This window comes from Poromitra crassiceps, assembly GCF_964638095.1.
Source record: "Poromitra crassiceps genome assembly, chromosome: 1".
NCBI classification, from domain to species: Eukaryota; Metazoa; Chordata; class Actinopteri; order Beryciformes; family Melamphaidae; genus Poromitra; species Poromitra crassiceps.
In genome coordinates this window covers 1,015,428-1,038,157 of record NC_139623.1, presented here as the reverse complement: position 1 = coordinate 1,038,157, position 22,730 = coordinate 1,015,428, and the positions used below count along the sequence as shown (strand labels likewise).

Below are 22,730 nucleotides of genomic sequence, written 5' to 3'. Positions count from 1 at the left end.
CACTCTTCCCCTACTTTGCCAGTGTTAATAACTGCCTGCAAAAAATGAACCAAGAGGCAGCGGGTGTGACTCAGACCAAGCAATGGTGATAGTGTGAACTGTGAAGCAGCTAAATACATTTCATAACCTTTGAAGATTATGATCTCAGTATCCTGAGAGCATTTTGTAGTTAGAAATAGCCCATCCTGCTTGCAAAGATAAGGCTCTTAAATGGATTACGTATTCAATTGACAAAATCAGAAGGATTCACGTTTTCAGACGGATAAATTACAATATCTTGAATTATGACTTTGCTAGTATTGTAAAATTCTTAAATGAAGTTGATAATATGAAAATATCTTATTCACTGACCGATTTCTTCCACTTGTTTTGAGAGAAATACGATTTTAAGACTGAATACTAGACTAATATTTTTGCAGTGTAGGAATCATCATGAGAATGCACATAGTGGAAAATGACAATGAAGGATGAGAGAAAGAGAGGTAGCCATATGCACCGAAGACCAAACCCACTATCATCACATGGCATTTATTCCTGCATGCTCCTGTCTTAAACATTAAGCCATTTCTAACTCATCTGACATCTTCCACCTTCCCTGGAGTAGTCCATCATGTCATTATTAGATTCTCAAAGGACTTCCAGTGTACATTGCACTTATACTGAATGTCTGCACTGCTCATTCATATCATCTGACCCCCCTTTCCTCCTCTCTGCTCCTCAGACCTAATCCAGGCCACCCAGGAGTCCAATGTGAACGTCCCCACGATGGCCGACACGCTGATTGAGAGGGCCAGCAATGCCAGCTGGGTGGTGGTCTTCAAAGCTCTGATCACCACACACCACCTCATGGTGCACAGCAACGAGGTGAGCTCAACACACACACACACACACACACACACACACACACACACACACACACACACACACACACACACACACACACACACACACTGTATACACCCCACATACATAGATTCAGCCCTGGTGGTTAGAGAAGCGGGCTTATGACTGGGAGGTTGTCGGTTTGAATCCCCAGACTGGCTGTGGGAGTGACTGTCTATGGGCTCTATCTTCCCCCTGGCCTTAAATTTGTGTTTATGGCTATTAGTGGGCGTGGTCAGGCACATTCCCTAATTTTTCCTCGGTGCTAAAGCCGGCGCTAACCATTTAACCACGCGTTTTTAAGCGTGGAATTATTCACAACTGTGGCCATTGGCAATCTGCAGTAAACCAATCACATTCTTCCCTTTCAAGCTCCGATTCCACGGAGCGATCCAGTGCGGTCAGAAAAGCCCGACCAAAGCGCTTTGAGCTCCCCCCCTCCCTCTTTCATCCCCGTCTGTCTCCATATGCTCCTCAAACAAATCTCACGGCAGTTTAAATACAGCAAGCATGTAGATATGCTACACTACAGCAAGAGCAAAGTGAGAACAATGTTCTAAACACGTCGGCTAGAAAAATATAGCCTATCCCTAGATGTCATGATGTCATTAGATTGGTGAAAGTTTGGACAGAATCATTGCATCATTTTGTCTCGCTGCCTTTTCTTCTCCCCTCTGCATGGCCTCTGAATGACAGGGGCTCAAAACTACAGTATAACAACTTATTTTTCATCGGTCATTGTGCCTGCCTAGTGCCTACTGCCTACATTAGTGGACTTTCCCCCCAAATAGTGATGGTTCTGTCATACTGTGGTGTAGCCTACATTTCAGATCTGATGCTTGCAGTGCGCTATATGGGCAGAACTTGACGCGTGAGAGAGAGGGAGAGAGAGAGGGAGGGAGGGAGGGAGGGAGTGAGAGAGAGACGGGGGAGAGAGAGTGAGATAGCGGCAGAAAGAGTGATTGAATAACGCCGTGGGTGCATCCCCGGGGACGGCGCACTGAATAAGGCCTGGTTTTGAAAAGCGCTAACCGCAAAATTAACGCCAGTTGGAAAGATAGCTTTAGGCTGGTATTTAACACATTCACTGCCAACAGTTTTTTCCAATCAGTAGGTAGCTTCTGCCAAGGGTTTTTTTGAGGATTCTGGCTCATCTTTCAAGAGCCGAGGATTATTTTCTGCTAGGACTTTGTGAACACAAAATATCTCAAAAGAACTAATAGAATGTGTGCTTTCTCTGTCTAAAAGAGTTAGTTTTTATCATGTTCTGTTATGTAGGCATTAGCAGTTGAGTACAGCATGGTTTCAACGTCTGAGAAGGAAAGCTGAGAAAAATGCATTTTTAGAACCACCTCACGTGCCTGTGATTATGGGTGCCCTTGGGCAAGTGTGTATACTGTATTGTGTTTGTGTGTGTGTGTGTGTGTGTGTGTGTGTGTGTGTGTGTGTGTGTGTGTGTGTGTGTGTGTGTGTGCGTGCGTGCGTGCGTGCTGCGTGATTCGATAGAACAGGCAGAACAGTCACTTTAACCATTTATTTTTGGCATCAGTGAGACATCAGACATCTAAACAATAGTTCTGAACAGTAATTTCCTCCATAACAGCACCCCCACCCCCCTCTCCTTCAAACTCCTCCCTCCGTGGGTGTGTCTCTGGTGGCATTGCAGCGTTTGTCACAGGCGAGTCTCTGTTGCCTGTCTGTGCTGCCTGGCTGCTGGCGGCCGCTCGTCGGGCGAGTCTGGATGGGGCTTGTTCGTTTCTGGTTTTTCGGTTGAGAGCTGGGATGAAGCTGCGTGCGATTCTGGGCTTTCTGCTGGTGTTTCAAAGTGTGTTGCACCTAGAGTCTATTGGAATCCCCCACCGTTGTGCGCCAGCGCGAAAGCGTTTTCGCCAAACCATTTTCATGAGAATGGCTTCCTCACGCTTTTTCCTGGTGTTTTTGCTCGGCTTCCTCTAGTCTGGAGAGCACTGTCGCCACTTAGTGGGTCGGTAAAATAGGTTATACACATTCAATAGCTCCCATATATTTATAGGAGATGTAAAAGGGTTTGATCCACGTCCCACCGTCAAAAAAAAAAAAATCTTTTTTGACGAGATAACTCGTCCACGGCAGTCAACCGTTGGATTTTTTTTGACGAGTTGACTCGTCGACGGCAGTGAACGTGTTAAGGCCGAAACGCCCATTCTTGCCGATTCTGGCAATGCACCACGCCTCTTCAGCGTAAAGCGCATTTCAGGGCGTAAAAACATGACGCTATCTTCCCGAGTCATGGGTAGGTAGGCGCAAAGCGTGTTTTTTTTTGCGTTTAACACATTCACTGCCAGCTGTTTTTTTTTTACTGTAGGTAGCTTCTGCCAGATGGGTTTTTTGAGGATTCTGGCTCATCTTTCAAGACCTGAGGATTCTTTTCTGCTAAGATTTTGTGAACACAAAATATCTAAAAAGAACTAATAGAATGTGTGCTTTCTCTGTCTAAAAGAGTTAGTTTGTAGAGTTAGTAGTTATGTAGGCATTAGCACTTGAATACAGCATGGTTTCAGCGTCTGAAAATTTATTCTGAGATAAATGGCTTTTTGTGAAATTCGATAGAACAGTCACTTTAACCATTCATTTTTGGCATCAGTAAGACGTCAGACATCTAAACAATAGTTTTGAACAGTAATTTCCTCCATAACAGCAGGAAACACCCCTCTCCTTCAAACTCCTCCCTCCGTGTGTGTTCTTCTTGGCTGCAGCGGGCATGTCACAAGCTCGTTTCTGTTGCTGCTGTAACCTCGCGTCACCAGGCTCACTGCTTTGCTGCTGCTCCTGTCTGCTGGCGGCCGCTGTGCAAGTCTGGATGGGCTCGCTCGTTTCTTGGAGTTTCGGTTGAGAGCTTTGATGAAGCTTTTGCGATTCTGGTCTTATTTATGCTGCGTGTTTCAAAGTGTGTTCCACCCGTAATCTATTATGCAAATTTGCAATCCCTCACCGCCAGCAATCAGCGTGAAAGCGAAAGCGTTTTCGCCAATCCATTCTACAGTATGAGAATGGTTTCATCGCGCGTTCCCCTGCAGTTTTGGCTCTGCTTTTTCTAGTCTGGGAGAGCACTGTCGCCACTTAGTGGGTCGGTGGAATGGGTTGTACACGTTCGGTGGCTCCAATATTTATATAAGAGATGTAAAAGGGTTAGATGCACATCCCACGGTCAAAAAAAAAAAAAAATTTTTTTTGACGTATTAACACGTCATTGGCAGTCAACCGTTGGATTTTTTTTGACGTATTAACACGTCATTGGCAGTGAACGTGTTAATGCCAGTTTAGCGCCTAAGGCCAGGGGGAAGATAGAGCCCAATAACTACAGTTGATGACAAACAGAAACACACATTCTCCATAGCTCAACACCAGCCTTAGAAACACACATTCTCCATAGCTCAGCACCAGCCTTAGAAACACACATTCTCTATAGCTCAGCACCAGCCTTAGAAACACACATTCTCTATAGCTCAACACCAGCCTTAGAAACACACATTCTCTATAGCTCAACACCAGCCTTAGAAACACACATTCTCTATAGCTCAGCACCAGCCTTAGAAACACACATTCTCTATAGCTCAGCACCAGTCTTAGAAACACACATTCTCCATAGCTCAACACCAGCCTTAGAAACACACATTCTCTATAGCTCAACACCAGCCTTAGAAACACACATTCTCTATAGCTCAGCACCAGCCTTAGAAACACACATTCTCTATAGCTCAACACCAGCCTTAGAAACACACATTCTCTATAGCTCAGCACCAGTCTTAGAAACACACATTCTCCATAGCTCAACACCAGCCTTAGAAACACACATTCTCTATAGCTCAGCACCAGCCTTAGAAACACACATTCTCTATAGCTCAGCACCAGCCTTAGAAACACACATTCTCTATAGCTCAGCACCAGCCTTAGAAACACACATTCTCTATAGCTCAGCACCAGTCTTAGAAACACACATTCTCTATAGCTCAACACCAGCCTTAGAAACACACATTCTCTATAGCTCAACACCAGCCTTAGAAACACACATTCTCCATAGCTCAACACCAGCCTTAGAAACACACATTCTCTATAGCTCAACACCAGCCTTAGAAACACACATTCTCCATAGCTCAACACCAGCCTTAGAAACACACATTCTCTATAGCTCAGCACCAGCCTTAGAAACACACATTCTCTATAGCTCAGCACCAGCCTTAGAAACACACATTCTCTATAGCTCAGCACCAGCCTTAGAAACACACATTCTCTATAGCTCAACACCAGCCTTAGAAACACACATTCTCCATAGCTCAGCACCAGCCTTAGAAACACACATTCTCTATAGCTCAGCACCAGCCTTAGAAACACACATTCTCTATAGCTCAGCACCAGCCTTAGAAACACACATTCTCTATAGCTCAGCACCAGTCTTAGAAACACACATTCTCTATAGCTCAACACCAGCCTTAGAAACACACATTCTCTATAGCTCAGCACCAGCCTTAGAAACACACATTCTCTATAGCTCAACACCAGCCTTAGAAACACACATTCTCTATAGCTCAGCACCAGCCTTAGAAACACACATTCTCCATAGCTCAGCACCAGCCTTAGAAACACACATTCTCTATAGCTCAACACCAGCCTTAGAAACACACATTCTCTATAGCTCAGCACCAGTCTTAGAAACACACATTCTCTATAGCTCAACACCAGCCTTAGAAACACACATTCTCTATAGCTCAACACCAGCCTTAGAAACACACATTCTCTATAGCTCAGCACCAGTCTTAGAAACACACATTCTCCATAGCTCAACACCAGCCTTAGAAACACACATTCTCTATAGCTCAACACCAGCCTTAGAAACACACATTCTCTATAGCTCAGCACCAGTCTTAGAAACACACATTCTCCATAGCTCAGCACCAGCCTTAGAAACACACATTCTCTATAGCTCAGCACCAGTCTTAGAAACACACATTCTCTATAGCTCAGCACCAGTCTTAGAAACACACATTCTCTATAGCTCAACACCAGCCTTAGAAACACACATTCTCCATAGCTCAACACCAGCCTTAGAAACACACATTCTCTATAGCTCAGCACCAGTCTTAGAAACACACATTCTCTATAGCTCAGCACCAGCCTTAGAAACACACATTCTCCATAGCTCAGCACCAGCCTTAGAAACACACATTCTCTATAGCTCAGCACCAGCCTTAGAAACACACATTCTCTATAGCTCAACACCAGCCTTAGAAACACACATTCTCCATAGCTCAGCACCAGCCTTAGAAACACACATTCTCTATAGCTCAGCACCAGCCTTAGAAACACACATTCTCCATAGCTCAGCACCAGCCTTAGAAACACACATTCTCTATAGCTCAGCACCAGCCTTAGAAACACACATTCTCTATAGCTCAACACCAGCCTTAGAAACACACATTCTCCATAGCTCAGCACCAGCCTTAGAAACACACATTCTCTATAGCTCAGCACCAGCCTTAGAAACACACATTCTCTATAGCTCAGCACCAGCCTTAGAAACACACATTCTCTATAGCTCAGCACCAGCCTTAGAAACACACATTCTCTATAGCTCAACACCAGCCTTAGAAACACACATTCTCTATAGCTCAGCACCAGCCTTAGAAACACACATTCTCCATAGCTCAACACCAGCCTTAGAAACACACATTCTCCATAGCTCAGCACCAGCCTTAGAAACACACATTCTCCATAGCTCAGCACCAGCCTTAGAAACACACATTCTCCATAGCTCAGCACCAGTCTTAGAAACACACATTCTCTATAGCTCAGCACCAGCCTTAGAAACACACATTCTCTATAGCTCAACACCAGCCTTAGAAACACACATTCTCTATAGCTCAACACCAGCCTTAGAAACACACATTCTCTATAGCTCAGCACCAGCCTTAGAAACACACATTCTCTATAGCTCAGCACCAGCCTTAGAAACACACATTCTCCATAGCTCAACACCAGCCTTAGAAACACACATTCTCTATAGCTCAACACCAGCCTTAGAAACACACATTCTCCATAGCTCAGCACCAGCCTTAGAAACACACATTCTCCATAGCTCAGCACCAGCCTTAGAAACACACATTCTCCATAGCTCAGCACCAGCCATACAATTAGCAACAGGACTGCAAATAAATTCCCTGTACCTTAGTAACCTTCTGCTCTGTGGTTGACTTCCTCCTGACCCATGATTTGTCCTGAAGATAGCTGGAGAAAGGCAAAAGCTCTGAAAGGTCAACCAGGGGGAAACTCAGAGATTAGCAGATGTTTCTTTACAGCCCAGAAAACTGACCACGCTGCTACGGAAATGGGCTGCTAGGGAATATATAGCAGATGAGACAGAAAAGAGGGAGAGAGAGGATGAAACAAGACATGTGAGAAGGAGAAGGAGAACATATTCACGAGGAGAGAATGAAGAGAAATGGATGGGGAATATACTGTAACAACAGCAAAGAGAGAGACAGTGGGAAAGTGTGCTGGTGCCAACTACAGTACCAAGAGCAGGAATCAGGCATAAAGGGCATGCGTACTGATGTTGCCATGGGCAACACTGTGACCCTTCACACACACACACACACACACACACACACACACACACACACACACACACACACACACACACACACACACACACACACACACACACACACACACACACACACACACACACACACACACACACACACACACACACACACACACACACACACACACACACACACACACACACACACATCTGTTCAAAGGCTGAAGTGCAGTGTGTGTGTGTGTGTATGACTGAATGGGAGTGGGTGGTATGAAGATATATATGGATATTGTTGCCAGGTAAATGTACAGCCCACTCCCTCTGTTTCCCTTCAGATTGGTTTGTAGAGAACCAGGTATGTGGAGACTACCGGAGCTTGGCTTTTGTATTGTCTCTGATGTTGAGAAAGAGAGCATTGGGTAGACTAGAGAGAGAGAGAAATAGGGAGAGCATGGGTTAATGTGTACTATCGTGCCATTCCCCTGGGAGGATTTTTCATGCGTATCCTCCTCTCACTTAAATTGGGCCCTGTCTTGTGAGAATGGAGCTACTGAGTAAGTATCAGGGGTGTGTGTTTGTGTGTACCTTTTATGTCTGTGTGTTAGGAAGTGTTTGAGATATACTATTTCTTGTTGGACTGTATAATAGCATGTGCAGAGACGTTCAATTTGTCTGCATTACACTCTAGTGCCTGGTGCTTTCCGTGTGTCTGATTTGTATTCACACCTACTCAGTAAGGCTGCCACTTTGCTGTTTGACTGCTGCCTCGCTCTATGTGTTCAAGCAGAGACTGGTGATAAGGTCACGCACAGTTTGGCAGGGTTTTGATGTGTTGATGATGCTGAACAGCTCCAAAAGATAACCATGAAACAAGCCTCCTTATTTACATGTAAGATGCAGCCATCTGTTTGAAAATGATTATCATGAAAAGCTAATATGCCATGACTGCTGGGGAAGAGCATCATATTTGAATTTTGACATATAAAAGTGGGAGTTTTATATATAGCTCTGTGTGTGTGTGTGTGTGTGTGTGTGTGTGTGTGTGTGTGTGTGTGTGTGTGTGTGTGTGTGTGTGTGTGTGTGTGTGTGTGTGTGTGTGTGTGTGTGTGTGTGTGTGTGTGTGTGTGTGAACATCTGTATTTTTTTCAATGCAAGCAATTGGGGATGTTGGAGAAAATTCTTCTTTTCTATTATTTTGAATGAAGACAAAATTGGCATAAATTGGACTCTGTGTCTCTTAAAGGGACACTGTACTGTTTTGACTGAAGTCTGTTACTTTTCTCCACCATGCAATCATTCGCCAGTTGCACACTCACAAAGCATCTTGTAGAGAAGCTTACAAATGTGAATGACTGAATGAAGCTGATTTTGCAGTAGCTGAACACAGAGACTTTCTGGAAAGTGCTTGGCAGAGTCAAATAAGCAACCTTGTGTGTTTGTCCTCTCCTGCAGAGATTCATCCAGTTCCTGGCCTCCAGAAACACCCTGTTCAACCTCAGCAACTTCCTGGACAAAACAGGCTCCCATGGTGGGTGGTGTCTCCTTCCATCCAGCAGACCAGCCTTGCATCATGTTCACAGGAACTCTCTCATCTCTGTCTCAAATATCTCCATGCCTTTTCTTTCACCCGTTTCTATTCAATTCCTGGATCACCAAACATTAAAACCAACCTAACCATCCCTCCATTCAAAAGCCTAATTGTGTTATGCTACGAACCCACTTCTGTATTAATCTATGCATGGGCATGGAGCAAGAAGAAATGTGTCATTGTAAAACATTGTAAAATCGTCTAAAATGCTATATTTAAGACACTTTGTAAGGCCTTGAGTTGAGATGATTTAAGAGATTTGCAGACTTTTTAAGGACACTTGGATACCTTGGATTGGGTCAACATTGGAGTGTGTGTGTGTGTGTGTGTGTGTGTGTGTGTGTGTGTGTGTGTGTGTGTGTGTGTGTGTGTGTGTGTGTGTGTGGGTGTGTGTGTGTGGGTGTGTGTGTGTGTGGGTGTGCGTGTGCATGTGTCTTCCTCAGGCTACGACATGTCCACGTTCATCAGACGCTACAGCCGCTATCTCAACGAGAAGGCCTTCGCCTACAGACAGATGGCTTTCGACTTTGGCCGAGTCAAGAAAGGGTATCATACTCTCATGTCTATGAATTGTCCACCTCGTTTCAGCCACGCTATTGATTTTTAGTCTTCAAAAAACAATTTGCTTTATTAGTTCAGCTGAACTACAGCACATTCCCAGGCCATATTTGCACCTCTCGTCCGTGTGTGTGTGTGTGTGTGTGTGTGTGTGTGTGTGTGGGGGGGGGATGGACTCGGTGGCCTGATGTTGGGTGGCGGGCGGCCATGGCTGCACTGAGCAGAGAGATGAATACAGAGCGGGTTATTACTCATCCTTCCACTGTGGACAGCTCTATTTAGCTGGCAGACTCCAGGTCTCACACACACAGAAATACAAACACACAATACAGAATAGAGTCACCATGAGTCTGACAGGTGTGAGGGAAAGTGGAAACTTACAGACTGTGTGGTTCTCTCGTCCTGTGTCAGCTGATTCAATGCTACACTGCTGGATTCATTACATGACTACTAGACCATGGCTGCTCCCAATTAAAAAGGACCATGAGAGGGGATTGAATATACTGTGTTTCTCTACAGGCTTAAAACGTCTCAGGGGACTGAAATGTGGCGTTTCATTCTGCTGTCACCCTCTCTCTCTCTCTCTCTCTCTCTCTCTCTCTCTCTCTCTCTCTCTCTCTCTCTCTCTCCTCTCTCTCTCTCTCTCTCTCTCTCTCTCTCTCAGAGCTGAGGGAGTGATGAGGACCATGTCAGTAGAGAAGCTTTTGAAAGGGATGCCGACCCTGCAGAGCCAGATAGATGCACTGCTGGAGTTTGATGTGAGTGACACTCGCTAATAATACTGTAGGAAACAATGGCACCTTGCAATGTGACTGAATCTGCTTTGAAATAAACACTGTCACAAAAAGCTACCGACTGAGTTTAAAAATGTGTAGCATCGTAGCGGCACTCTGGAAAGTTATGCCAATCATAAGCCTAGGACAACCAATTCCAGAGTTTATCTTGCAAATCTGAGATTACTTGTCAAATGTCCTTTTTCCCCCCTTGGGATTTCCTCTTGATGAAGTTTGAGTTGATAGGTTAGAGTTTGCCTCTTAGAATATATTTCTCTCCACAGGTCCATCCAAAGGACCTGAACAATGCAGTGATAAATGCCTGCTTCCTCCTCCTCTTCAAAGATCTGATCAAGCTATATGCCTGCTACAACGACGGCATCATCAACCTGCTAGGTAACTGATCGCTCCTTTCACACCATTACAGGATTCATTACAGTCTTGGACTGAAGAAATTTGGCAGAAGCCAAAATTAAGAACTTATTGTTTATTTAAAAATTAATTTAAATGTGAAAAATATGTTATGTTTAATTTACCTAAAAGCAAGAGGTCCTTATGTGCTCAGTTACGATGTGGCATCCTGCCTTTACATATTGAAACAGGCAGATACAGAGGAACGGCGGAGGAGGATAGGATTTGTGAATATTGTGAGTTGAAGGAAGTGGAGAATGAATTTCATTTGAAGAAGGTGCCATACTTGAATTTCTTTTTGACAACATCTTTGCTTTTTCCGAATATATTTCTCATGCGTGGGACAGGAGGAAAAAGATGACATATGATAGATAATTCATATATTTTACTTACTACATATTGTAGTTAAATCTGTGTTTTGCTGTCCATGCTGTGTGTGTGTTTGTATGGTTTTGTATTGTTTATGCACCGGAATCGATATGGTAATAACTGTATGTTGATGTGTCTGATAATCCCATGTGGGATGGGTCATGTAATTTGTCCTGACACGTAAATAAAACTTTCATTCATTCATTCATTCATTCATTCATTCACAAAATAACTTTATTTTGATGGGGGACTTACAGTATGTTCATCCACCTCTGTTCTCCAGAGAAATTTTTCCAGATGAAGAGAAGCCAGTGCAAAGACGGGCTGGAGATCTACAAGAGATTCCTGACACGAATGACCCGGGTTTCTGAGTTCTTCAAAATCGCTGAGGTAGCCTCCAGTGCACACCGTATCACTGATGATCAACTCCTCTACTGCATGGTAATTGCTGCCTTGAGTCCCCACTGAAATGTCTTCATGTCTTGTACAGCAAGTGGGAATAGACAAGAACGATATACCAGAGCTTACTCAGGTAAGACCTACCTATTTTCCCTACCTTCGTTTATTTTCATTGTATTCATTTTTGAATCTGTGAAGTATTTGTTGTCCACATACTAACAGAGCATGTCAGTGTTGTATTTTTTCTAACGGTGTTGCATGTATTTTGGATGTCTAACGTCTCCATGTAACCCTTCGCCAGCGGTGTTCACCATTATTGCTCCCCATAATCAGATATTCATGGACATGCTATAGTACTGTCTATAGTACTATATATATATATATATATATACTATATATGTCTAATATGTCTATGTATAGGACTGTATGTCCTTTGGTTGTTTTAGAGAGAGGGGGCATATCCCATTGAAACCTATGTGTGCATTCATTCTCTATGCAGCCAATGAGCTGTGGTCCTCTGGTGATTGACAGGCCATGTGCCCGCCCCCCTTCTCTTCTTACTTCCAGAGATGCAGATTGATCATAGAGGCTGAGAGTGTGAGTAGCGTGTGGTGCACAGAGCTAGCTTGGGGGAGCAAACAGCTTAGGGAAGATCAACATTTGAACTGTCTTTGAGTGCATTGAATGGAAGCACACTACGCAGCGAGTGCACACCCAGCACACAGATATCAGACGCTCTGATGAAGTGCGATGATGTGACTGGAAGAATGGATTGGACGAGCTGCGATGCTGAGCAATGCTGCTGACCGGGCGGCCCGCTAGCATCTTTTAGCTTAACAACTGTATCTTGGCAGATGGCACAGCAGACTGTAATCCTGGATCTGTGCTGTAGAGTTTCCATGGCAGTTATTGAGTCACTTTAAAGGAGATTTTCGGACTTTTATGCAACGTTAGCCATTTGCTTGGTTCCTGATCATGGGTTCACAGAGCTACAGGTGATGTGGTAGGTTGCCACATCACACAGGTGGCAATATGTCCCAAGATGAAAGAGCAGATTTCTCATGTGGGTCCCCTACAAAGTCTGATGCCATGGAAACTGTATAGCTGGAGCCCAGGCATTCTCTCACCTCTCCAACATGGCAGTATGGATGACCTGCATGGACAGCATGTCGTGCTGGGCGGATATAATGGGATTGGCTTCTATCAAAACCCATCACAATCATGCTTGATTCAACATATGAGACACTCTTTTTGTAGATTATTTGAGACTAGAGGTGGAAGGTTCACTTCATTCAGTCAAATTCATACATTCATATAAACATATTTTATAACTAAAAAAAAACAATGCTTGTGTTAGCACATTGGAACGGTTGGCCCTGGATGGGGTGATACTCTTACACACGAGTGTATCCCAGGGGTTATTTTGTAATGAAGAGTTGGTGGTCTTCAATACTTCCCAGAATGCCTTTTGATAACCCCCGGAGATGGAGTGAGAACTGGCTCCATTCAGCTGTGTGTGGTGAGAGCAATAGTTATCTATCAGTTAATAGATATAATTAGTGGAACAAGAGTTTTACCCATTGAGAAAATAATACACCACTAAGTACACCACTAAATAACAAAATTGCCCCAGAAATGCAAGACAGATCACCAGTAGCTGTTGTTTTTAACAGTTTTAATGTGTTTTAGGGTGTACAATATTTTTCCTTTAAGTATCCTTGAAGATGGAAACACATCTTGATGCTATTTGCGATAGCCTACTGCTTGAGCTTTTTGGCATGAAGCTGACCTCTGCTCACGGAAATGCTGTGTTAGTAGGTGTTCTGGTGTTAGTGGTGTGTTAGTAGGTGTTCTGGTTCATCTCACAGAGAGATTGAACCTTACCTTAAGTTGATTGAGGTGTTCTGATTCATCTCACAGAGAGATTGAACCTTACCTTAAGTTGATTGAGGTGTTCTGGTTAATCTCACAGAGAGATTGAAACTTACCTTAAGTTGATTGTAGAACAAAATGTCTTTGCTTGTTTTTTGCCTGATGAAAGGGAGACAAAAGCAATACTGGCTCCATGACCCTGTTTGAAAGAGTGCTAAAGGAGAGAGTTATCGAGCAATCATCAGCAGTGTTTATACAACTGACACTCCATTATAAATTCATCAGATAACATCATTAATCTTCAAATTACAACCTGGTTCAGAAGCCCCCTAAACATTTGATATGGGTGATAAAATGCGATTAGTGTGTGGAGCAGTGCAGGCTAGTAAATCCCCACTCTCTGGATTTACCTGACAGCAATAAACTCTGGGATTAATCTCAGTCACAGCCAGACATTTTTGGTCTCTTCCCTCCTTATAGGAAGAATTCACTTGGCACAAAGTCTATGTGCTGTGTCTATGTGCTGTTCATATATCATCACTCCGGCCCACTTGTGTGTTGTTTTTATACACGAATCCGCCGACCAATTTGTGTAGTCCGCCATCTAGTGGCACCGCCATTACTGCGGTGGCAGGTAGACTGTGCTGCTGGCTGCTGCAGACTGCAGTAACGCTATGCCAAATGAATGACAGCGTCATGAGCTGGATTGATGATGTGAGACAGTGGCCCCCAGTTACTGATGAAGGTACTATCTTATTATGGATGGAGATAGTAATTATTCAAATTGTAAATAGCGGGAAAAAGACCAGTTAACGAGCCGCATTTCAAGTGACGTTATTGTGTAAACAGGCTAATGTTAACGTTACTGTAAGTTACAGTGTAGTGGTCGCTGGAGAAGTGGGTAGACTTGATTGTTTATGCTAGCTAGCTAGTTACAGTCTGTAACTAGCTAGCTAGCATAAACAATCAAGTTGCATGTAATCAGTGCACACCAATTACATTAGTAAAAATTTAAAAACTACAAATTTGTTTTCTTATTGGTATTCAAGAGTATTTTATTAATCGCCTGGCTTGTGATGAGCAACAGAATGCTAACTACAGGTCTCTCATAGAGGGTCAAAATGACCTGAGCTCAGGATGGATTGGCCAAATATTGCACACTCTATCAGATGATGAACACATCATTCTGAAAGTACCTGTCTGATATTCACAGTCCATCAACAACCATCATAATGTTGACATAACCCATGTGTCATAATCAGTGTTAGCTTAGGCTAGGCAGCTGCATGCTACTCATTATGAGGTGAAATAACATTTGCGATTTACGACTGTTAACCAAAACCTACTGTGCTGTTGTTATTGGGAACAAAGTCCTTTCTGTTAATATTCTTGATCCACCTCTGGCGAACAGCTCGGTCCTCTGCACGTCCAGGGAATCTATATTTGTAGCGTTATGTTTATGTATGGTTTCAGACAGGGGCACTCTTCATGTAGTAAAGGCTTGTGTATTTCACATTCGATTCTCTTCCAAAGCTGAAGTTTGCCACTACTGTTTAGTTGGAGCAGCTGAGAACTGCACAGCTTCTTCCCGATTTCCTAGACATCGTTGTTAAAAGTAACGTTGAATAAAAATGTAAACGTAGAAAAATATTAGGAAAAATATACACTCGGCTTGCATTCAAACGCACGTGCCATGTATTTCCCCTAGGAGCCACCGCAGTAATGGCGGCTGGTTTACATCCGGGACTTCACCAGATTCGTGTATCCACCTTATTTCTAGCTGCCATGATGCCTATGGGTGCTTCTTCCAGTGTAATCCTGGAACGCCACTGAATGACCAAATTGATATAACTTTTAACCATTTCGAGTAATACTGTTTCCATACGGATTACCAGCGTTAATTTGTTGTTTATAACCATAACGTGGCTATACTGTATTTATCACATTCTCTATCTTTCTAACTCTGATACACTGAAAATACTGGGAGGCGGGCCATAGCGTCTCTGTCGATGATTTGATTTGACAGTTCTGGGCACTGGCGTTGGCCAATCCTGGCGTGTTCCACCCCCAAATCGATTGTGTTCCGGCGCAAAGCGAGTGGCTTCCAGGACGAACAGGCTCTCTGAGGCGCGCGCCAGTAACGTTATTTTAGAGCAGCGCAGTAAATACAATATTCCTGGAAAGCGAGCTTAACAAAACAGTTACATGTCCTCTGCATTCTACATCAAATAAAGACATTAGCCTACTGTTTGTTTTATTTGGTATGTTACATACTTATTGGCCAAGTTATGTTAGTTTATGGACTAGGAATTCAGCCAGGGTACAAGGGAGTATAGGCGGCCATCTTGCCTGCAGAGTTTTCAAATCAAGTAGAATACCGTTTTAGGAAATGGCGAGCTGCAACAATCAAGTCACGTTAAACCGGACCTTGTACCCATAATTATTTTTACAGCGGGGCATTCCAAAATAAGGTGGATAGAGCAGTGAGTACTGTAGATCAAGACAAAAGGGCCGGTCGTAATCAGTTAAATAATCACAAATATGCCCAAACATATTGCTAGTAGTCAGAGCCACAGTAAAAGAGCTATCTCTGCTCCTTCTGTGGCAGAATATCCTCTTTTGTTCCCGTTGGTGAAGTCGGACACTCTAATAACTCTGGCTGGTAAATTGCCCATCATTCAAACTGTATCTCTGCCTTGTCAGCCTCTTCAAGCTCATGGATCATTGACTAGACTGTCTTTTCTCTGAGTTAGTAGACCCAGGAAATGGACATGAGGGAAGTGAGTTTGTGGCTTATTTCACTGTCTGATTTAGCTTCGACCTCACTTAATAAGTTTGCTTGATAGAATACTATCCGTTTCACAGTAGTGCGTGTTTGGAGGTCATAACGCCCCGTTTAGCCTAGTTGAGCATGCAGCTTTGCATCGTGGCTAGCTGGCCTGGAACATTGTTTTTTTCCATCAGCACGAAGATTGAACCTTAAATGTAAGAGTGCATTAAAGTGCACACACAAAAATGCAGGGTCCAAAAATGACCCACTATAGCACCTGTCTAGGAGTGTGGTTGCGTGATTGATCTAATATTGCGTATAACTTAGCATTGGGTTGCTCTCTATTGGTTTGCTGGGTTACTGTTATTTGTATAGCCTGTCCCACCCCCCACAATTAAAGTTGGCAACAAATATTTTTCAGTTGCATGTATTGTACTCTTTTTTTTATTGAAGTGCCATTGTGGGATCAACCAGCACACCAAACAGCATACTGTATAAATTATAAGTTGAACCAATAACAGAGCTAGGATAATCTATTATTTTAACATGATGTTTGATTGGTTCTTTAATCTGAGTGCTCTAAAGAAGCATTCACACAACCCAACTGTGCTGGATAGAAATAAGCCAGTGCTGTGTAGGTGCTATACTGACCCAGCATTTTTAAAGTGTGCTCACTGCTCTCTGTGTAGAAAATCTTAAAGGAGTAGTTCACCCCAAAAAGAAAATGCAGGCATTATCTGCTCTCCTCTGTGTCAGTTGAAACTCCATTGATGTTTGTAGGACCCAGCGAACAAATTAGCCCTCTTAACTCCATGCCAGCCTTCCTCCATGTCTATCAAAATGCCATCAAACTTCTCAAAACATCTTCAAAGTGTTTTGTAGCTATACAATTTAATTTTGTGTACAAAACCCTAGACTCAGCCCTCAGTCTTAATCCGTTTCACTCCTGTAAGACTGAGAATATTACTATTTAAATCTTTGCATAACGTTAGGTGGCGCTGTTGGAAGCCTTGCATCGGAGAACCAATCATGAGTGTTGTGGGCGGGCCTGCTTTCTGGGGGCAGTTCTCGTGCAGAACCGGTGTCTCGCAAAACATCGTCGCATTTGCGGAGAAACGTATTAATCACGTAGAAACAAACATAACCTGTTAATAGGACGTGTTTCATCCGGCCCCGGCGGCTAGAGGTCTTTCCCCCAGCGATAAACCCGACTCCCGAGGCTAACGTTACAGAGCCTGCTGATGACTCACAGTAGCAAGCGGACCACTTCCGGGTAGGAAAAATGATTGTAAAATAAACCACAGCTATAAATTTTGTTTGGAGCATATCAGCTTCATGCTCTGTGTTAGGACTATGATAAATGGCATTGCCGCTACCAAATAAAATTCTAATAATAAATGTAGGCGTGTCTGCTGCCGGCGGTTCTCGCCGGGCTCGGAGACACAGTTTCTGACAGTGAAATTCCCAGACGTTTGGTGGCGCAGCTCACCAAACGTCTGGGAGCCGAGACTAACAAAACCCCAATATTTACCCTATATTTCCCTTACTGAATGACTACACTCACTCTGGCAAGATTCTGCTAGCTATTGTTAGACTTTCATACCCACAATACTGGACTTCAAGACAGAGCAGCTGTTTGGCTACAGAACATGTGGATTATGCTGCGTGAAATATTTTTTTATGCTTTTTTTTGTAGCTGTAGATGATGAAGATGGCCTCATTAAATTCAATAGTTTGACAGCTAGAAGGTTAGAAAGCTGAGTTGGGATACAGGGACTAACTCGCTGTGTGTTTGATGGTCCTCTCACACATCAGTTGAGGGGATGAGGGAAAATGACTTACGGTAATTTTCATTTTAGGGCGAACTATTCCTTTAAACTTGCTATGCTTTCTGTCAGGGTCCCGCCATCTCTACAATAACTCTACCTGTGTCCTACTATCCAATATTCCCTGTAAACACACCAGTCATTCCCCAATGTCTCTATACACAGTCAGCCTCCGTGTGGTATCAGACTGACATTACAGGGCAGTTTCCCATCGATTCCCATGATCCGTGTTTGTATGTGACTGTGTGGTGCGATCCGATCCATGATGTTTCCCTGGAGAATAGACAGTATTATAGACCTCTTTGACCATACCCAGCATGTGTGTTGGAGCTGGGAGTGACAGCTGTAATAGCGGTGGTAATATCTCCTTCCTCCCTTATTCTGCAGGCCCCGGAAAGTCTTCTGGAGTCCCTAGAGACCCACCTCAACACCCTGGAGGGGAAGAAGCCGTAAGTAGTCAACTGTGTCTGCAAGATGTTGTCTTTTGAATGGTTTGCCACGAGCAGCACATGAAGCATCACCGGCCCTGTAAATTTACTGTGCTATTGTAGAGGGGTGGGACAATGTGAAAATTTCATGTCACGATTAATGATATTATCACGATAATCATCTAACTATGCATAACACTCTTAATATGGCACTAAAACAGACTGGAATCACTTTACCTTACATTTTGTTAAAGGAGAATTTCGGTTTTTTTGAACCTGGACCCATCTCCTGGCAATAATTATGATTTGGCCACTCACCCAGCGATGTCCGCGGCGTTTCTGGCCGTCCTAGCGTTGTTTTGAGATCAATAGCGTCCAAGTCAGTTGTAAAATGGAGCTGATTTGGGGCCAAGTGTGAGCCTGTCTTTCCTGCATCTAAATAGCTATTTTTATTCCCGTTTTCGCCAAATATCGTTGTAATGTGATCCCTCAACATCCACCAGAGTGATATTTCGCCCCAGGCCATTTCCTGGAGTCTCCCAGGGATCAAATTGCCTCAAACGTGATCTCGGTCACCAAGTCTCGTAAAGTCCCGTGATACTTTCCTGCCGACTGGCCAACTACAGGTAGGACGCTTTGCGGTGGTGGTTTTAGCGTAATCTATGTGGGGTTTGGCGTAACGTATGTGGGATTCGAAATAACGAAGGTTATGCCAAACCCCACATAATATAATTAAACTTAATACTTAAAACTATACTTAATACTTTTATACTTTTATTACTTAATACTTAAAACTATACTTAAATACTTAATACTTAAATACTTTAATTTAATTTAATTAAATACTTACATTTAATTTACTTAAATGTAATACTTAAATACTTAAAATACTTAAAACTATAATATAATTAAACATAAAATAATTAAATATAACCCCACACAATATAATTAAAAATTAAAAGATGTTAGTTCAAGAAGGGCTCAGGTGTAGCCTGAAAAGGTGAGTTTTTAGTTTAAAGATTGGCAGCGATTCCGCCATTCTGACCGAAGGGGGGGAACCACAATACACAATACACCACAATACAATCATCTTGAGTGTTTATTATGGTGATACATGATCATATCTTATATCGTCCCGCCCCTGGCTAGAAAGCTTCTGTGCCACACTCATGGCTGTGGCTACTCAGAAGATGTGTTTGATCTCTTTGGCATTATTTGCTTTTCTATGTAGCGTAGATCTGGGTTCAGGATGGTTTGACAATCCTCCTGTGTTTGTTAGTTGTGTCCTTCTTTCAGCAGTGTTTTAGGTCATTCTCTAAGGACTGTGTGGTGTTTGGTGGTGTCAAATGTTACATCATAATAATAATGTCACTGCCATATTTCCCTATGTCCACCCTAACATGTCCTCTCCTCTATCTTTTCCCAACACAGAGAGGATAAGTAAGTATTCTCCTCTGTCAGTGGGAATAGGACTTGTTAATATTACAATAATTTACCATCATTTTATATTGATAACTAACTTACCTTCCGTTTTGTTTTGTGATTTTTCTCTCTGCGATTCTATAGAAATTACATCTGGACAATCCATTTATGTTGTACTAGCATTCTAATATTCCTAGGTTGGCATTTTGTTCAAGATGCAGTTCTATGGAAAACGGCAGAAGTGCACTATTTATTTTGTTCCTGTCTACGTTCATAAAGTGATCTTATAACCGTTGATGGTCTTATAAGACATTTGCCTTGCCTCTCATTAGTTAGTACAATTCCATTTAACTTATTTGACCTTATCTTTGTTATCTTATAGATGGTTTCAACTTGACAACTGAAACATTCTAAATTGCCACTAGCTAACTTCCTGTTGCAGTGGATACAGTCTATGATGCTAATACAGTAGCAGACAGGAAATAAGCTAGGTTTCAAACTGTTCCCTAGCAACACAATTCCGTGAAAACCATCTATAATCAGCCCCAACTTTCACACGAAGCTTTAGGAGCATGTCATGTCCAACAACCGTCTCTTATTACTCTGCTTGTAATGTTGAACAGAAAAGCTTTGTTGAAGTGGAGATAGGGTGGTGTAGCGTGGATCTATTGTAGATGTTTTCCAAATGGAATTGCCTCTAAATGCTGCCTGCCTGAAAACAATAAAGTGATATGTCACTTTGCCTCCCATCTCATTCATTATTTGTTTCTCCATGCACATCATCAAGCTCTTTAACTTGTGTGCTATCATTCCTTTTGCAGGTCACCCACTAAGGTAAGCTATGTTTTATACTAGTAATAATCATATGGTAATTGTATTTATTTAAATCACACTTTTCAATTTCAATGCATGTTATGAAGCTCTTTACAAAGGAGTAAAAGAAAAACATCACATCAACAGCAAAAGCAATGAAAGCAACTGCAAGCTAAAGATATGTACATGGAAGGCAAGAACATGGAAATATACCATCAAAGGCCTTGCATAAAAGAAGGCATAAAACAGCTCGTTTTTTTAAAGCTGCTAGTTTTAGCAGCCTGACTTCCTGTTGTGTTTAATCCAGGCTTTTAACGTAACCTTGACAGATTCTACTGGGATAGGAAGTGATTCATTGTGAATTGATGCGTTAAAGCGCTGTTGAATCACGTCTGCTTATGTAACCGTGTTGGTCCACCACATTAATGGGGCTCCACTCTCTGCTGCAGGACGCCACGGCCAACAACAGCTCACCAGCTGCTGCTGCACCGACCAGACCTGCAGCCCCCACTGGTCCTCCCGCTCGCCCCGGACCACCTGCCAAACGCCCCCCACCCTCTGTCACCCCCACCCCCATCACCGCCACCAGCAAGTAAGAACCACTCAATGATATTACAAAGCATTTTAACTTAGCCACATTAATATCCAAGCATCAATATTACATTACAAATGTGTTTGCTCTGCTCACTCGCTCTCTCTCTCTCTCACTCTATCCCTCACTCTTTCTGTAGTGCCCTTGATGATGGCTTCCTGCTAGATCTGGACCCCATGTCCTCCTCAGCAGGAGGCTCTGCAGCAGCTTCCTCCACTGCGTGGGGAGGTGAGATCTTTCAACGAACTTAAGAATCATTTTCGAAATAACATGAAGCATCTAAGAATGTTCAATTAAACTATCTAAACTTGAAGCTTCTTACAGAAAAAAAATCAATACATAACATTAATCATGTATTTAGTTGAACTGAGGTGAAATTACTGTTTTACATGCAGTCATGCTCTTTGATATTTTCTTTTGAATGATGTGGAACCTCCAGTGCTTTAAATTAAAGTGTTACTCTTTGACATGCTCTCTGTTCACCCCCACATCTCCACTGAAAGCGTGGCCAGAGTCCAACCGCAGCCTTAGCCAAGCCTAAATTACATTGGGGGCCTTTTACAGTAGCCCTATTGAACTTTGTCATTCATCTTTTTTTTTCAGGGTTCTGTGTAATGTTGGCAGCTTGCAAATTAATTAAATCAAAAATTGCATACCTAAAAATCGTAAGTCCGATTTTCACTTTCATCACTCTTTCTCTGTCTTTCTTCTGTTGCGCAGATCTCTTGGCTGAGGGTGAGTATTCTGTTGACAGTGCCTACTGCAGAGTGGAGAAATGCCTTTATATTTCCCTATAAACAAGTACTAGCCCACTTGAATATTTACCTGGAGCACTCTGCTCTTTTTGTGTCGAGCTGTGTTTGCACAGAAAACATTTTCACTTTCAGCACCCAAGTCTCTACCACACAACACGCCTGTCTTCTCTTACTTTTTAGTCTCTTTGACACTGCTGTCTTCCTCCTATCTCTCTTCCTCTTTGAGTTTCTCATCTTCTCTCTCTCTCTCTCTCTCTCTCTCTGGGTTTGTGACTGGGGTTGTGGGATTTGGATTGTGGGGTTCACCTGCGCAGCGCCCCTGGCTGCTGCCGACGACGCTTCTGAAGCTCTCCTGGTGGAGGAAGGGTCCGCCGCTGCTGACGCTACAGCCAGCGCTGCCCCTGCAGCTGCCACGCCCACAGCCGCTACTGCCATCGCCGCAGCCGCACCCACCTCGCTGCCCATCTCCGCCCCTCCCACCACCGCCATCGCTGAAATTGACCTGTTCGGAGGTCAGTGTGGTCGGAAGGGTAGGAGGTAGACCACAGACCAGGCACGGCGGTCTATCTGCTTGTATGCTAAGAGCCCCTCATTTAGCCATTTCTTATTAGGTTTCCTTTGGTAAACAGTTTTGGCTTGTATCGCATAAAATATAATGGGTCCATATACAGTATTGGGATGTGACTGACTAA

At 43.2% G+C, this 22,730-nt stretch overlaps 1 protein-coding gene across 1 annotated transcript in view; it reads left to right on the top strand.

Annotated features, from left to right (window-relative positions):
- Nucleotides 1-18,481, top strand: part of snap91a (synaptosome associated protein 91a) — a gene marked incomplete at both ends in the record, with an annotated part of 54,960 nt that extends 36,479 nt beyond the window's left edge. The window contains 8 exons of the mRNA XM_083642574.1: nucleotides 722-864; nucleotides 8,915-8,990; nucleotides 9,494-9,596; nucleotides 10,273-10,366; nucleotides 10,666-10,777; nucleotides 11,445-11,551; nucleotides 11,652-11,693; nucleotides 18,416-18,481. Of these exons, the coding sequence (XP_083498700.1) occupies nucleotides 722-864; nucleotides 8,915-8,990; nucleotides 9,494-9,596; nucleotides 10,273-10,366; nucleotides 10,666-10,777; nucleotides 11,445-11,551; nucleotides 11,652-11,693; nucleotides 18,416-18,481 (743 nt within the window). The remainder of the gene's footprint in view (nucleotides 1-721; nucleotides 865-8,914; nucleotides 8,991-9,493; nucleotides 9,597-10,272; nucleotides 10,367-10,665; nucleotides 10,778-11,444; nucleotides 11,552-11,651; nucleotides 11,694-18,415) is intronic.
- Between the last annotated feature and the right edge of the window lie 4,249 nt (nucleotides 18,482-22,730).